Source organism: Podarcis erhardii (genome assembly GCF_964252035.2).
Source record: "Podarcis erhardii genome assembly, chromosome: 1".
NCBI lineage: Eukaryota > Metazoa > Chordata > Lepidosauria > Squamata > Lacertidae > Podarcis > Podarcis erhardii.
This window is the reverse complement of record NC_138497.1, coordinates 87,462,318-87,479,392: the sequence shown is the minus strand read 5'-3', so window position 1 is coordinate 87,479,392 and position 17,075 is coordinate 87,462,318. Positions and strand designations below refer to the sequence as shown.

Below are 17,075 nucleotides of genomic sequence, written 5' to 3'. Positions count from 1 at the left end.
AGGACTTGAGTGCAACAGAGCTCTCTCCACTTGTGATTTGCAGCAGTTTCAGGAGTCTAAACTTTCTTTTCTAATGCATTTCTGTCCCTTAAGACTGACAATGGGACTATGTATGGTGTGTAATGATGTCTCAGAAGCCCAGGAGAAAGGGGAGGGTGCACTGAGCTAAATTTTCTGGTATGGATCTTAATTGCCCAGCATAGCATATCTCCCTCATATAATCTAGTATGAGCTGATTGGTGCAAATCTGCATAGAATGGTTCATTTTACAGTGATAGTTTTATCTGACACATTTTTAGTAATATTAGTTTTACACACTGTAAACAGGTCTTTAAAAGTATTGGCACTCAGCGTCTATTAAAAAGAAAAAGAAAATAGCACGCCCTCAATCTTTACCTGGAGATACCACGAGATAGCAGCAATTCTGTTTACCTCTGGATACCTGCTTCTTTTATCTGTGGGCAGAGCTATTCAGTGGAAGCCAATGGAAACTCATAAACCTGGAGCAGATAATCTCCCGCGCATTAGATTTGCAGTGACTATACCGAGAACTTGTGCTGAACCCAACGCGCACGTGGGAGCCGGACAGCGTCCAAGTAGGCAGCCTCGCTTTGCAAAAATTCAATCTGGATGGTCAGTAATGCAAGGAAAATTCCCCCTCTCCTGTCACAGAAGTGCGCCTCGGTTTTAAAAAATAAGGAAATAGTGCCCCCTGGACTGCAATGCCAGTTGTGATTATGGGGATTTTTCCGGCTGCCCTTTTCGTGTGCCAGCCTGAGGAGGGAGGGATCCATTCAGTACTGCTACACGTCTCTTTTCGAGTCAGTCAACGCCACCACCCACTCCCTCACGTCAGAACCAGAGAGGCCCCCTGCATCCAAGGCAGAGGCTGAAGAACCCAACTCTCAAACTACTTGGGAAGCACAGCTTCTTTCTTTGGCGATCACTCGTAGCCGAGTAAGATTGTCTTCCATAAACACGGTTTTAACAATGAGTCCGTAAGTGACTGTGGAGGCCAATTCTGGACCCACACGTCCTTCCACAGTGGGGACATTGGTTCCCAGGCATGGTAACCCTGTGGGCCGTGCTGTGTTAAGCCCGAAGAAGTTGATCAGGGGCCGTTTGGGAGTAAAGAGGAAGCGTTTCAGGGCGGGAACTCTTGGCTGTGTAGGCTCTTTGTCGATTCCCCCTACAGTGTGGAGACAAACTGACCCCCCTCTTGCGAGGCGGGGGAGAGAAAGGGAAAGTTGGATTGGCAGAATTGGCTAGGACGCAGGGTGGTTTTCAGCCTATCTGCTATTCTTCACTCCCACTACCCACCTCACGCTTTGATAGAGTTGATACAGTCCAGGGAAGGGACTACAACCTAGACGGGGTAATAATCCCTAAATCGCAAGGATTATGCCTGATCTCATGGGAACAGCGAACGAAGAGCCAGGACCTGTTTCCTCATGGTTGGCGCTCTGTTGCCCTGAAAGTTTGTACCAGCCCGTGCTTGAAGGTGCTCAATACTAAAATCAAGTGGTTGTTACTACTTCCTCTGCCGATCCTCCCCTGACAGGTTAACTGGATTGCTGGCCTCTGGGTGCCGGCTCAAGGGACAGGAAGTTAGGGAGTTGGTTTATACAGAATCAGACCATCCACTCGGTCCACTTTAGCTCCTTACTGTCCCCACTGACTGTCAGCAGCTCTCCGTGATTTCAGACAGGGGATATTGCCAACCTTACCTAAAGATACGTATTAATGTCTGGAATCTGGAACCTTCTGCATGCAAAGCAGCTGCCCTCCCCTAGAGATGAATCGTGCCAGTTTTGAAGCCCACCCCCACTCTAAGTCCACACATCTCTTGCCCATCCTAATAGCCAGAACCACTGACTGCCCCATATGCCTTTCTGTGGCTCCTTCCTTTCCATCCTTTTGCCTTGTTCTTGCTTCCACCCTACCTTAGCTGTCTGCCACAGCAGCCGCAACAAGGGGGGCGGGGGCAAGCTGGCTGCTGATGTCCTCTTCGCAACAAATGGACCCATGGAGAGTATCCAGTGAGTGGATAGAGTTGCAGCCTCAGTAGTGCCCTCCATGCTGCATCCCATCCAGTCTCCACTGAACTTGCAGGAGACATGATTATTTCACAGCCCCAGCATGGACGTGCACGTGTGTTCAACCAAACCCAGGAAGCCAGTGTGTTCCTGGTGCCTAGATAGTTGGAGCTGGCTCTGAGGATTTGGATTCAAATCTCTCCACCACCCCTCCGCTTCTGCCATTGATTCAGTGAGTGACCTAAAGCGAGTCATAAGCTCACCCTGCAATTTTCTTTTTTTAGAGCAAATTCCACATTGCCTGCAGAATGGCTGTGCAGGCACCAATAGCTATGATATGCTTATACAGTATTTGCAGTAATAGGTTGCCATATTCAAAAAGCGACCTCTTCCTGCACCCTTCTAGGGTAATATTGGATCAGATCTTGGTTTAGGGTCACCGGATGGGTTGCCAACACTGGTAAGAAGGCCCAGCCCAGGAAAAGGCATCCCCAGGAAAAGCTTCCCGTACAGCTCAGTATGGCTGTAGCTGGTTCGCGCTCTCTCTCTCTCTCTCATATAGGGAGCCTGGTGATAGAATGTAACCCAGGTAGGTGTAGGTCGAGGTGGTGCCATCAGAGCAAATCCAGGACCCCACTCAGCAAAAGGACCAGGAAGGGATGTCTTACTATGGGTTGAAAAAGCGAAATCTATTGGTCCAGAGACTAATATGGACCTAAATGCATCAGTGGTAGGTAGGACAGAAAGCAGTAAGTAGGTGGCAGATGGATAATCGGCAGATGTTCTGATTGTGAAAGGAGGGAGCGGGCGTTACTAGAGGTTATGGGTAGCCCATTCGGGGTCCCATCAAGGTACATCTGAGGGGCCCTTCAGATACACTCTTTTGCATTGGTAGTTAAGACGGGCACCCTCTAGATCCAGTTGGACTACAACTGGAATGACCCCTGACCCGTGCAATCTCAGGTTGGTAAGGAAAGGGAAAACTGGGTAGTGCAGAGAAGTGGCAGAGAGCTGGATGCCTGGGCGTAGCCAAGGGGGAGGGGCAGGGGGGCAGCAGCAGCCCCAGATCAAGTAAAACAATAGAAATACTTAATTAACTGACCAATCACGTCGGTCCTGCTCCCCCCGTTAACAAAGTCCTGCCCCCCCCAAAAAAATCCTGGCTACGCCCATGGCTGGATGGATGAATTAAAGGAGAGGAGCAACAGAGTCCAGAGGAGGGCAGACCTCCGGGAAGTCCATTTATTATATAAAAGAAAATCGATCAAGCCGAAGCTCTTCAGTATGTTTTGAGAACTCTCTTCTCCCCAAGCCCTGAAGCACAAGTCTGCCTCTGACTTCTCGATTATGAGAGAGAATCCAAAAAGAACTTTTCACATGCTCGGGTTCACGCTCTCTTCCTCCCTATCACTTTGCATGCGCTCTGAAGCTAGGCACACGGCCCCGGGACTGAATAAGAAAGCCCTTGCTCCTCTCCAGACAGAGGTGCCAACTTGAATTAAATATGGGGGGCAGGTAAGCCCCGCCCGTCGACCCCTAGGAGTTGGCTCCTATGTCTCCAGGCTGCGCTCCCGGGCGTTGTGTTGACTTTGCCCGCTGGCAGCTGCAAGGGGAAGCCCGGCCCAGGCGGCATTGTTGTCTCAGCCGGTTAATCAGATCCTACGAGTCGCTGTGGAAATATCGGGCCTCCTGCCGAACAATAGGGCCCCAGGAGGTGGTGGTTAAACTTCAACCAGCTTAACTTCCCCCCCTCCCCGTCGGAACCCAGGGAGTCGGGCACGCGAGCCAGGCGGGGACATCCCAAGGCAAACACAACACGGGGCGGCGGAGATGGGGGTAAATTGGCGGGGGGGGGGCATTAAGAGATCAGCAGGGGAAGCAGCTTTGAGGAGCTGAGGGCACCCGCACCCAACTCTCTGTCCTCTTAATTTTTTTGTAATCCCAGCCAGGGATATGAGAGCGGGTTGGGCACCCGTTTCAACTCCCCCAGCTAGAACTGGCGCCAACTGTGGCAGCCTGGGACTGTGGTGGGGTGGAGAATGGCATTTGCAGACCGATCCTGCACTTGGTGGGGGGTTTTTTTCCGGCGACCGAACTGACACTAACAGAAGTGGGCTTTACTCCCAAGTAAGCGTGTGCCTCGGCCCGCAGCCTTTTGGCCCCTCTTCGTGGCGCACGTGGAGTTGGGACTGGGCGCCAGGCGGGAGGGGGAGAAGGGGCGGCCCTCTTTGCCGTGGCGCATGCCTCCCCGGATGACAGCAGGTGAGCGAGGCGCGGGGGTGGGTCGGGCTCCTGCCCCCCCTCCCCGTCGTCGGGCCCTGGTAGTGGCAGGCAGGCAGGTTCCGCGGGGAGGAGGCGAAGGAAAGAGGGAGAGGGAGGGCCGGCCACGGGTTGGGTGCGGTCCTGGCGGTCCCCGATCCCGGATCTCTTCAATTTCCCCTCTCTGTCGCTCACTCGTGCGCCGCGAGCAGAGGCAGCGGCAGCGAGAGCAGCAGCTCCGGCGGCGGCGCTGACCGCTAGAGCGCGGCGGCGATTTAACCGCGGCAGCCAAAACAAACGGGGCCCGCGCTATTTATTGGCAGCGGCCGGAGCGGGCCGGCTCAGAGCGGCCCATCAGCGCACCTGCCCCGCTCGCCGCATGGACGCTGCCGCTGCTCGCTGCCCGGGGCTGCCCGGCTGCTGCTGCTGCCGCCGCCGCCGCCACCACCGCCGCTGCAGTTCCTCCTGCTGCTGAGCGCCGGCTGGTCGTCGTCGGAGCCATGAAGGCGGCGCGGCTCCTGCTCCTGCTGAGCGGCTGCGCTCTGCTCTTGCTAGCGCCGCCGGTGCGCGGCTGCGGGCCGGGCCGAGTGGTAGGCAGCCGCCGCCGCCCGCCCAGGAAGCTCATCCCGCTCGCCTACAAGCAGTTCAGCCCCAATGTGCCCGAGAAGACGCTGGGCGCCAGCGGCAGGTACGAAGGCAAGATCGCCCGCAACTCCGAGCGCTTCAAGGAGCTCACGCCCAACTACAACCCGGACATCATTTTCAAGGACGAGGAGAACACGGGCGCCGATCGCCTCATGACCCAGGTAGGCACCAACTCCAGCCGCGTCTCTCGCCTTCGCTCGCTTTCGCTGCCTTGCCTTCTCCATTCGAGTCTACCTGAGCGGCACGCTAGAACCCCAACCCACGTGCCCTCTGCCGTGGCTAAGCTAAACACGGCGCCGCGCTCCGCGCTCCGCTCAGCTGCTCTGTGCCAAGTGGCCGGCGAGCCCTTCGGAAAAAGGGAAGGAGTCCTTCGCGACTCGTCTTCCCTTCTCCAGGGCACCTGCTCACTCCGTGTGGGCTCTGGCCACCTGTTTGCTGCCACCTCCATACCCAGTCCTGTGGGTTTCGCCGGCTTTCGAGGAAAGCAAAGCGTAGCTACGGGCACTATGACCGTGGAAGCATGGAGAGATTACCGGGACCTTTGGAATGGCTTTTTGGAAGTCAGCTCCGGGTTCCGATCACTTTCCTGCTCCCCAATCCAGACCTGGAAAGTTATTAGACTCTCATTGCCGGTGGAAACCCCGATGAAAGTTTAGGGGCGATGGTGCATAATCAATGCCAGATCCTTTTATCCGCTTGGCATCGGTAGCAGTAGCACGGGAAAAATACCCTTCTTTAGGTGTTGTGAGGGCGGATGCGTTCCGCGACAACTTCTTGTTATTATTGATTATATATATTGGTTGCGTTTTTCGGGGGGGGGGGATGAACTCAAAGCAACTTTAAAAAACAAAATAGATATAAAACAAGATTAAAAACATAAAATAACATGCATAGATGAGCAAATCCAACTCCATCCCTCCCCACTTAAAAACATGTTCAGGAAATTAAACTCCCAAGGCCTGAGTGAATAAACATGATTTTTACCTGGTGCCCAAAACAGCTAGTCAAGATGTCAGGTTTGCCTCCCTCAGGCTCCCTGGGAAAAACATTCCACAATCAAGGAGCCACCACTGTGAAGGCCAGTTCTTGTGTCATTACCCTTTGCATTTCCCTTGGAGTGGTTACACAAAGGATTGCCACAAATGAAGTTCTATGTGTGCGTGGTCCCAATCCGGCAGAGGCGCCCAGGACTTTGAAGGGTTGGTAGGATGGTGATGGGGAGAAATTGAGGTGTTTGGGGATTGATTGATTGCCTGCCTGCTCAGTTTCACAGACAGCATTAAATCCTTTCATTTCTCTCCCTCCCTCTCTCATCCCTGCTCTCAATTTCTTTCAAGAAATGAGATGTCTCATCAGGCACCAGCATAAATTGAAATATGGAAACATATTGTAATGTGGAGGAAAATGATAGTTGAAGTGCATTAAGAATCATTATTATTATGAACTTTATTCTTCCCCACACCCTTTTCCATAGAGGTGATCACCACAGCACAGATTTGCAATATATTTCTTATTATAGACTGAGCCATTCTGTGAGATAGTCTAGGCTGAAAAGTACAGTGCTTTGTGGCTGAGAGGATTTCATACAGGGATCTGTTCATGTATGGTTGGGGGACCATAATTCCCAATATCCCTAGGCATTGGTCTTGCAGACTGGGACTGCTGTATGTAGGAGTCCAACAACATCTGGAGAGCCACTGGATCCCGATTTCTGATCTAGGTCCAGCTCTATAGCCACTGTCCAATTATAGCTTGTTTGCATAGAGAGTAGGCTGTGATAGCAAGGCACCTGCCTGTTAGCAAAAACAACCTGTCCGGGGTGGGGGGGGGATACTTTGATACCTACCTCCAGTGGTTGCACATATTTGGCCTTACAAGGCAGCAAGGGTGGGCATATGTGCCCCCTGACCTGCTGTTTGTCCTCCCCATCACTGCAGAAAGCATTTCCCTAGCATTCTAATTCAAGCAGCACATTCCCTATTGGAAACTATTTTGGCTTCTCTCCAATGCCCCTTTACTATGGTTTCTCCCCTAAGACTGGGTTTACCAAGAGTTCTGTTTTGCTCATTCTCCACAAAGGGGACCTGGCAGCTATTCAAGTAGACTGATGATTGTAGCCCCACAGTTCCATTCTATGTTGCTTTGCCCAAAAGTCAATTCCACTGTGTTCAATGGGATTTACATCCTAGAAAGTGTGTTAAGGGCTGCAGCTTTAGTGTGGAAAGGTAAAGGTAAAGGGACCCCTGTCCATTAGGTCCAGTCGCAGATGACTCTGGGGTTGCAGCGCTCATCTTGCCATAACTACATCCCACTAAGTTCAGTACAGCTTGCTCCCATGTAAGTATGCATAGGATTGCACCCAAAGTGTGATAGGTAGGGAAGCAGTACCCAATATTGGCACTTGGGCAAGTGGTTAGGCATGGATAAGTGCTTTGTGGGTACAATCAATCCCAGAAACTGGATTTTAGGATAGGGAGGCTATATTCTGGATGTCTCAACTGACAGGAATGCCCTATCTTGAAGATGACCTTTGCCACTTGGTTTTAATAGCATTATTTAAATAAATAAAAAGAACAATCAATGTATCTTTAATTGTGACCTAATTCGATCTACCCTGCAACAGGCAGACGCCACCATGTCCCAAACTTTTTTAAAAATAGATCAGTCTTGAGTGGTCTACTTAAAAAAAGAAAGAACATAATTCTTGTATTCTACAAATGTGATCTAAGTTGCATACTGTACTCAGGCTCCCTTCACATAACTTGTGGTGTGATGGGCAGGATATAAATATTTAAATATGTAAACAAACAAACAAACAAACAAACAAACAAACATAAAAAATGCCTTGCTGGCTTTGGCCAAAGTCCATCTTGTCCAACATCCTTTGTAAGAATCCTTGCAGCCAGCATGTACTGGGTGGATCACCAGAAACTGGTGCAGCTGTGTCAACAGGGGCAGGACTTGGGGGCAGAAGTCTGGGGCCCCACTTGGGAGAATAAGCAGGATGGCTCCAAATATGTTGGGGTTGATTTATCACATTCTGAAGCAAGTGAAACAATGCACATTACCATCTAATGAGTGGATGGGCTGTTAGGCTGTTAAGTCCAATTACCTGTGCCATTGCACTGGTTAATCATGATCAGCCTTCTGTCCACTCCTGGCTTAGATGAAAACATCAAAGGTGGTGGTTGGCAGCTGTTAGCTCCAACAGTCAAAAGTTTTAACATTCATTTTCAGAGGCTGCTGCCCACTTTGCATATCAAATGATAGAGATTAACAAGGGATAGTGAAAGCTCTGAGGACATGCTCTGCTTGTGAACCACCTAGGAATATTGTGCTGGTTTCGTCATGTCAGAAAACAGAAGGCCAGGCTAGAGGGTAGTGGGTTATTTATTATGCTCTTCAGATGCTATTGACACTCAGTTAAACCCAACAATATAAGAAAAATGCAGTTCAATATCAGATGACATGGCAGAGCAGTCTTCGTCAGCCTGTTACCCTCCAGATATTTTGGACTGCAACTCTCCTCAAACCCAGCCAGCATAACATGATGGGAGTCGTAGTCTGAAAAATCTGCAGGGCACCACATTGGCAATTACTGTGATACAGCGGTGCCAACTTGAATAAAATATTGTGGGGCCCAGGTAAGCCTGCCCCACATAATCAGTCACATGACACAGTGCACACACACCATTTGAATGGGAATGCTTATAAACTTTGTGGGGGCCCAGCCCCCTCAAATATTTTATTGTGGCAGCTGAAGCCCCTACAGCCCCTAGGAGTTGGCTCCTATGCTGTCATAGCCATAGAGCAGGAGGGATTCAAGTATGCCATGCCAGAAAAGCCTATGGGACTAGGGATAAGCATACATAGGAAGCTGCCTTACATCAAATCAGACCATTGGTGCATCTAGCTCAGTATTGTTCACACCAGCTGGCAGTGGCTCTCCAGATTTTCAAATGGGAGAGGCTCACTCCTACTTGGAGATGCTGGGGATTTAATCTGGGACCTTCTGAATGCAAAGCAGATACTCCACCACTGAGCTAGAGCCCTGTAAAACATGCCTAGCAGGCTCAGCATGTCACATGCAGCTACAGCAAAAGCTGAAACCGGACTCTTTTAGTCCCCAGCCAGTCTCTGACTATGGGAAGGGAAAATCCCTTTCCAAGCTAAATATGGGGATCCATTACTGACATGGGGTCAAATAGAAGAAGATGCATGGAATAGAAGAGTATGGTTCCCCTTTATCACATACATAGTTGAACAAGACAACAACAAGAATCCACTGACAGCATACAAATCAGTATGGCTAACCTGACCCAAAAATCCACCCCCTCACACACACAAACAAATTTCACTACAGCCAACTAAAGACAACTAACCACACCCTAGGCTACCCCCAACCTCTCTCACTACCAAAGAAATATTACAAGTGAATAGAAAGAGAACCCACACAAGTGATGCTGACACAAAATCCCACACATACACTACATGGAAGAATAGAAGCATCCCCACCCCACCCCATGCACCATGCACCATGCCCACCCTTCCCCTCTTTCCACCTCTTTTTTCCCCAACCTAATACTGCATGCAACACTAATGTCTCACAGCAAATTAAACTGATTTGTAGAAAACACAATTTGAAAAAGACACAATGCACGTATTTTTGAAAACTAAGAATTTATTAATTAAAATTATTTAAAAATAAAAAATATCGAGATCCATTTTAGTCTTTGGAGTCCAATTTGAAATGTGTTTACTTGGAAATAAGTTTCAGTAACTTCAGTGGGATTTCCTTCCTTGAAAGTGCCAGTAGAATTAATACGCAAGTGATACCTGTTCAGAAACATCACACCCTTCCCTTCCCAAGAGCCTCCGCTTCACTTATAAGTCCTAGGGCAAAAAAGGTTGTTATAATGTGCTTACCCAAGAATCATGTAACACAGTGTGGAGCAGGATCCTGAGTATGCTAACTCAGATGGAGATTGGAATGACATTATTGCACAGGTAGCATGGTTTTTCCAATCCTATGTTTACCATGTGAAGGGGAAGGAGGTTTTGCAGGGGAGAATTAGTAGGCAGGAGGGAGGTGTTTAGCTTTACCTCATTGCCTACCCACTGCTTTACCTCTGGCTAACGTCTGCGGGGAATTGACCTGGGGGAAGTAGTTGTGGGGGAAATTGGTAGGCTGATCCTTATGTTTGGGACATTTTGAAAAGGATGCCCTAGCTTTCCAGTTAACATAACTGGGATAGAATCTGTCTTGGGGGATTGTTATAGCAAAGTGATCCTGCTTATTAAGTTGGAAGCAAAGAATCTGACTGTCTATAGGCAGCCTAGAGTTCACTAGGCCACCTTCTAAGCATACTGTAATATCAAAGCTAATTCTTAAAAAGCAAACTATTGAGAGTCTAATCTTTGTTTTAAAAACCATCCGGATTCTCCATTTAGCCTGTTTTGAGGAGATGGTGGCCCCAAATAGGGTTATATACTAAATCTAGAATAGGAAGGACTGGGGAAAACAATCTGCCTTCTGTCCACAGGTCTGGGAGCGTTTTCATATTGGACCCTTAAAAAAAGCCCTGTAGTGTTTGTGTGTGTGTGTGTGTGTGTGTGCATGTATGGATGTCCATTTTAGCCAAGTGGAAGTTTTACATTACAGATGTGGTAAATGAAAAACAAACAAACTCCTAACGTTTAAAGCAGGGATGGGGAACCTATGCCCCCTGCAGATGTTGTTGTAGACCAGCAACATTTGGAGGGCCACAGGTTCCTCAACCCTTGATTAAAGCCTCAGTTTTGACAATAGTCTGAGATAACCAATGCATAGGGGGAAGAAAGGCTGGGAGGGAGGCCTGTGAGGTGAATTGCTAGGGTCCAGCTACTTTTGGCCAGCTATTCTTTTTTGTGGTGGGGTAGGGGAAGAAGTACAATAGACTGGTTGTAGTAGATTAGACCTCTGGAGTGACAGGGGATGTCAGAAAGATCTAGGCCCACTGAATGTTTTAGAACTGCCTCTTGGATTATAGACCCAATGAGATGTGGCTACTGCTCTGTACAGAGCCCTGTGTTCTGAAAGACAGGGGAAATAGGGAGGGGGTCTCCTAACACCTCCCTAAATGACATAGTTGCAAGAACCTGCAGGTTTCGGTTCTGACACCAAGATGCTGAATGGGGCTTATTTCCCCCCTCCCCCATGCCTCAGTTTCCCCTGCTGGCCAGGGTTGCTGGAAGGATATTTGAGCAAGGTGAGTGCTGAGCATTGTGAAGATGTTGACACAAGCATGACTGAGATGCTTACACAGGGGACTATTCCCTCTTGTAAATTCCACAAGTCTTGCCCGTTGGAGCTGGAACCTGGGATGGTGATAGTTGGGGGATGGGTACTGTGGAGCCGGAAGTTATGTAGGACTCTTTCGGTATCACCAGAGAAATGCCTGTGGGCTCCAGGAATGCAGATAAAGAGCTATTTTCCCCTCCTGGTCTGCCACCCTGCCTGCCACAAGTCAGGGTTATGGTGCAGGTGAGTCTCCTAAAACCTCTGGGATGCAGCTGGAGGTCTGCTGGGTCAGTGCTCTCACCCACCCTAGGGGCATGGGGGTGGGGTCTGTCACTGGTTAAAATACAGAGAGTGTGACAGAGTAGGCAAAACCAAAGAGGTTCACTGGTGTTGCACATGGCAGCTTGACTAGGCATAGGGATGGATTATCTGGCTGAACAATCATAACATAAAATCATGCATTGCCTCTATTAACAGGGCTTGGGATCTATGTGGCTTTCAACAAGGGCTCCCCATTCAAGAGACTCTGCTAGAAGTATCACTTAGCATGTTATAGTTCAGGGAAGAACCACCTTTGGCCCGTCAGAAGATGGATTCCATCTCCCATCTGTCCCAGGCAGCATGATCAGTGGTTAGGGATGAGGGAAACTGAAACCAAATGATGTTTGTGTATGTTTACAGCAACAAGCTAACCTGATAATACTTGGACTTTTGTCAGCATCCCCACCTTCTCTCCAGAGCAGGCAGGCATGCTGAAGGCATAGCTTCTGAGGCATGATGCGAGGTTCAAAATGTATCACCTGAGCATGAGGGGTGTTCTTGTTCAGCCCCTCCTTACCTCTCCACCCCCACCCCCATTGCTGGTTTCTTATTGCTCTTGACTTGAGTTTCATCAAGTCCAAGGGTCTGCATATCCCCGGGCAACAGGATCCCGCCCACATGTCCTTATCACTCCATCTTTCTCAAGAATGTCAGTCTCTGTTTGCTTCTGGTGCCTGAGCTCAGAGGTGGAGATAAGGCCCAGGAATAGTTGCCTCACCTCTTCTCCACCCATCACCGCCCCCCAGCCCCAGCTTCCTTCTCCTTGCTCTCTGAACCAAAGCTCCCTCTCCATGATCTGCAGGGAGCTTAAGTTAGGCCAGGCCAACATCCTCTGGGCTCCTCCAGATTGGAGGGTGCATGCATGCATGGGCAGAGGTAGGGAGATTTGTGGGTGTATTCTGCAACATGTGATTGATGCAATAATATTGCATTAGTGGTGGATTTATACTGAACTGTTCACACATCATTCTGCTTTATTAGATGTTCTGTGATGCTCCCTCAATATGATTGCATTATTGCCATCTGGGCGGGATACTGTTGCACAGTAGCACAAGAAAAGCAGGCAGAAAGAGAAGAAGAAGCCACCAAACCCAGAACACCAATGGTATAGAAAGTTATAGAATTCCATCAAAAGGTTACAGGATATAGATTGGCTGGAAACAAAGTAGTACGTCCACCCCAAAACCTTTGCAAGTGCATACATTATTGAAAGTGGGACAACAGCCCCAATACCATCATTAGCACAAAGCATCATGAATGCTTATGAACAGGCTGCTGGTATTCGTTTGTGAGCTGCTGCTGGTCTCTCCCCCTCTCAAACTGATAGGGGAAAGAGTACTAGTTCTAGGGTCTAGTGCTCAGCTCCAGCCATCGTCCTCTGACTCTACCAAGACAATTGATCTTCCAAGCACCTCAAGCAACTGTCCCTCCTGGAGGTGGCTTTCATGGTCCCCATGATGTCTATTCACTGCTCAGTGCTCCTGCAGGAATAAGTGCCATTCTTTGCTTTCCAGACCAAAAGTTGCCAGCAACTTAGTGGAGCTGGTATCAATTTGTACAACAGTGGATACTTTTCTGAGCAGCACAGAAATATGCAGGCTGGGTAAATTCCCCCTGTCTATCCAAGACCTGTTAGCAGAGCCCTGGTCCTCTCCAAGAAGTTGAGATGCAGAAACTTCCAGCTCTGCCTACTTAATACTGTGGGTTGTATTTAACCTTTATTTAGCACAAGCAACGTGTACAGTGCTGTATAAAACAGAAACAATGTAGTTCCTGCACTTGCTTGCCACTTGCCATTTCTTTACCTTGCCATTAAGGCTTATTTGCTAATTTTTAAAACCCAACTCTTCCCCCAAGGATCTCAAAGTGGTATATGTAGTTCTCTCCCTCATCCCTGTTATCCTCACAATAACCCTGAGAAGTAGTCAAAACAAAACAAATTCCTTCCAGTAGCACCTTAAAGACCAACTAAGTCAGTTCTTGGTATGAGCTTTCGTGTGCATGCACACTTCTTCAGGTACGAAGAAGTGTATCTGAAGAAGTGTGCATGCACACGAAAGCTCATACCAAGAACTGACTTAGTTGGTCTTTAAGGTGCTACTGGAAGGAATTTGTTTTGTTTTGACTATGGCAGACCAACACGGCTATCTATCTGTAACTGGAACCTGAGAAGTAGGTTAGACTGAGAGATAATGACTAGTCATCCAGTGAGTTTCATTACTGAGTGGGGATTTGAACCCCAGGTATTCCTTGTTTTCTAGGCTCTATACCACACTAACACTTACCAGCCCTTCTCTAAAGTGTACTGTAGATCTGTCCACTATAATATAAATCAGAGAAGGCTAACCTGCAGCAGCTGGACTGTGAACCCCATTACCCCTGACCATTGGGATTGTTGGCTGGGGCTAATAGATGTTAGAATCCAACAATGTTTGCAAGGCCACAGGTTAGCCACTCCTGTAGGTTACATTTTCTGGACAAGGAGCAAATGGACAGTGCTGGTATTGCCAAATGATTAGTAAATATAGTTCCTATCCCCACCTTTCACCATGGACAACTTCTTCATAGCATCACTGACTGCATGCGCTGGAATGTGGCTTCCATTCTAAGGGTGTGGAGAGGGAACCCTGGAGAATATTTGTGGCTGAATATATGTGGGTATAGTGTTGGAATTAGGGCTTGCTGAATTTTGTGCTTTTACTGATGAATTGGACTCAATAACTGAGGCAAGAAATGAGGAGAACCTCATCCCTTTCATATGTGAGCATGTACCGCTCCATGTGCTGTTTCCTGAGCATTCAGCCTGATTTATTTGCAGAGAAATTAGACAACATTAATGAGGCTGAATGATGTTGCATCAAAGCAAGTGTTATCTCACACCCTCCAGTGCATTTCTGTAACTTCCCTTATTGCAAAAAGTGCAGTCTTTGGAGAAAATGGGCTTGTTACACAAGAGCTGCCAATCAGGTATAATTGTGCTGCCTGAATTTGTCAATATGTGGTTGAATCCCACCAGAAAATGGCAGCAGTCTGAAAATGTGCCCTGTATTTATATTTACAATTTATGATTATCCCCTTGGATGGTGGGAAGGGCAGACGTGTTATGTGCTTCACCAAATATCTAGCGCCTTGTTAACAAAATCCCACTTTTTTACTGCTCAACATGTAGCCCCTATGCTGTTAGCCTTGGGAGAATTGATTGGGCACTGAGGCTTACATAGCTACTGTACTATAGTTTGACCCATTTCCTCTTCTGCTGCTTTCTCCAAACCCTTCATTGCAGCTCATATTGCACCATGGTACAGCAGCCTCAGCACCAAATGTTGGGCATTCTTTCTGAGAGTATCTGTTCCTATATCTGGGCATCAGAGGTGTTTCTTTAGAACTTGCTTTGTGGTCAATGAATTAAAGCACCTGCCTTGTGCCAATCGGCTTTCCTGTTGCAGCTCTACCCTGACACCTTCTGGCTACAGCTGGAATTAGCATATATGTGAATCAGTTCTGAATTTATTCCCAATGCAGAAGAATATGTACCCTGTGATTCCCTATGTAATTCTCCCATGAGCTCTCCCATTGCTCTGGGTAAATGATATAGCCTGGAAGAGTATGAATGTGAGGTGAAGGTGATGGGTACAATGGCTATTCCCTGTGCAGCTGACTGTGAGGAATAACAAACAAAGTCTTGTCTGAAGGCTGTAATAAGAGGAGTTATTTTGATGAGAGGAACAGCCCATGTATTTGGATTCACTAACTCAGGAGTTAGCATTTTAACATGGTGTTCTGTCTAGAGCTAGTCCTTATTCTTGGTCTGCAGTTTAACATTTGTTTTAAACTGGTTTTAATATTGTACTTTATTTTTTAAAAAAGCATTGCTGTACTCCACCCAGGAACCATATGGTGAAGGGTGGGTAAGAAATTGAATAAAATAAAATAAATAATAATAATCCCACAAAACCTGATGCAGCCAGATTTACCCAAGGGACTCATCAGCTTGTTTGTTTCTACAGTATGCAAAGTTAAGATGATTTGGAGTGGTTTGTTAACTGTTGTTACAAGGAAAAGTGAGCCAGAGATGGGGATGGGAACCCAACTATGTAACCCCAAACTATGTAACCCTATGGTATTTTTCCTATGGTATTTTAAGGAAATAAATAAATCTCTCTCATATATAAAACACTGTTTGTTGCCTTCTGTAGCACCTTATCTCTTGAGGTCCAGAACAAACAGTGGTGTGTGTGGTTGTAGAAACTGGGATAGCCCTTTGTGCCTGCCCTGTTTTACTAGGGACAAAGGCCAGCCCTGGCCATATATGACCTTTCCTCTGAATGCAGGGGCGGGTTTTTTGCCTCACCCTTGTGCTGCTGCTGCATTGCTCTTTGCCCTCTTCTCAAGGCTGAGTGAAACGTGACCTAAGGAGTGGGAGGGTCAGGCCTTTCATCCTTGCAGATTGTTGGCCACATTCCAAGGTCACACATGGAAGGGCTTTGCTGTCTTTTTGCAGTTTGGGATGATTCTCCCCTTTTTTTCCACACACAAAACCACACATTACAATGTGGGGCTGCTTCTCTGTTGTGATGTCCCAGGATTTCATGAAATACAGTGGTACCTCGGGTTAAGAACTTAATTCGTTTTGGAGGTCTGTTCTTAACCTGAAACTGTTCTTAAGCTGCAGCACCACTTTAGCTAATGGGGCCTCCTCCTGCTGCTGCTGCATGATTTCTGTTCTCATCCTGAAGCAAAGTTCTTAACCCAAGGTAATATTTCTGGGTTAGTGGAGTCTGTAACCTGAAGCGTATGTAATTCAAGGTACCACTGTATGTGTGAATATTGCAGCATGAGTGAAGTGGTGTTTTAGGACATTTCTGACTCTGAACTTAGCACACGCACACACCCTCATTAGATAGAAATGTGTTATATTTCATTTTATTTCAGTTGTGGGAAACCAGCACTGCTGTATTCAGGATGGGGGGACTTCCACTTGTTCTGATGAAAGGGGCACTGGACCTCTGCCTCAAAGTCCTGCCCTGACAGCACCAATGTACACGTGATCACCTGGGTCATTACCAATCAATCGGCATCCTACAAGAAACTCAGTTTGGCTGCTCTCAGAATGGCCTGTGCAGGTATCCCAGGGTTAATGTAAGCTTTTATGTCTGTGCAGGACTTTAGTCACAAGTGACATATTTCGTGACTCATTTACTTGTAAGCCAAATCAGTGAGGTTCAGGAATAGGGCATGGAGGGAAAATAGGACAGTAAAGCAATGAATTTAATATTGTTCAGTATGGACAGAAGCAATAGAGCATGACATGCCCATATGGTGTGTATATCTATATATTAATAATGAGTTCCTGATACCTAGAAAAAACTTAATGGCGTGGGGATGCTACAAAAATAATTGAGGTCTATCTACAAATCCTGCAACTCTGTGCACATGCATACAACATCTCTCTAACTTTGCCAAAAGTTCTCTTATGCATTTTAAAAAGTGGTGTGCGTGAACCCATGTTACTTGTGCAGGAACAAGAGCTGATC

The 17,075-nt window shown here is 47.7% G+C and overlaps 1 protein-coding gene and 1 long non-coding RNA gene across 2 annotated transcripts in view; one reads left to right on the top strand and one right to left on the bottom strand.

Annotated features, from left to right (window-relative positions):
* Positions 1–3,884: 3,884 nt before the first annotated feature.
* IHH (Indian hedgehog signaling molecule) overlaps positions 3,885–17,075 on the top strand; it is a 28,150-nt gene continuing 14,959 nt past the window's right edge. The window contains exon 1 of the mRNA XM_081853125.1: positions 3,885–5,101. Within this exon, the coding sequence (XP_081709251.1) occupies positions 4,796–5,101 (306 nt within the window). The 5' untranslated portion in view covers positions 3,885–4,795. The remainder of the gene's footprint in view (positions 5,102–17,075) is intronic.
* LOC309337149 lies at positions 10,039–16,226 on the bottom strand. The gene is made up of 2 exons (XR_014154123.1): positions 13,707–16,226; positions 10,039–13,455 (listed from the first exon to the last, which is right to left on the bottom strand). It is a non-coding gene; the product is annotated as an uncharacterized lncRNA (long non-coding RNA).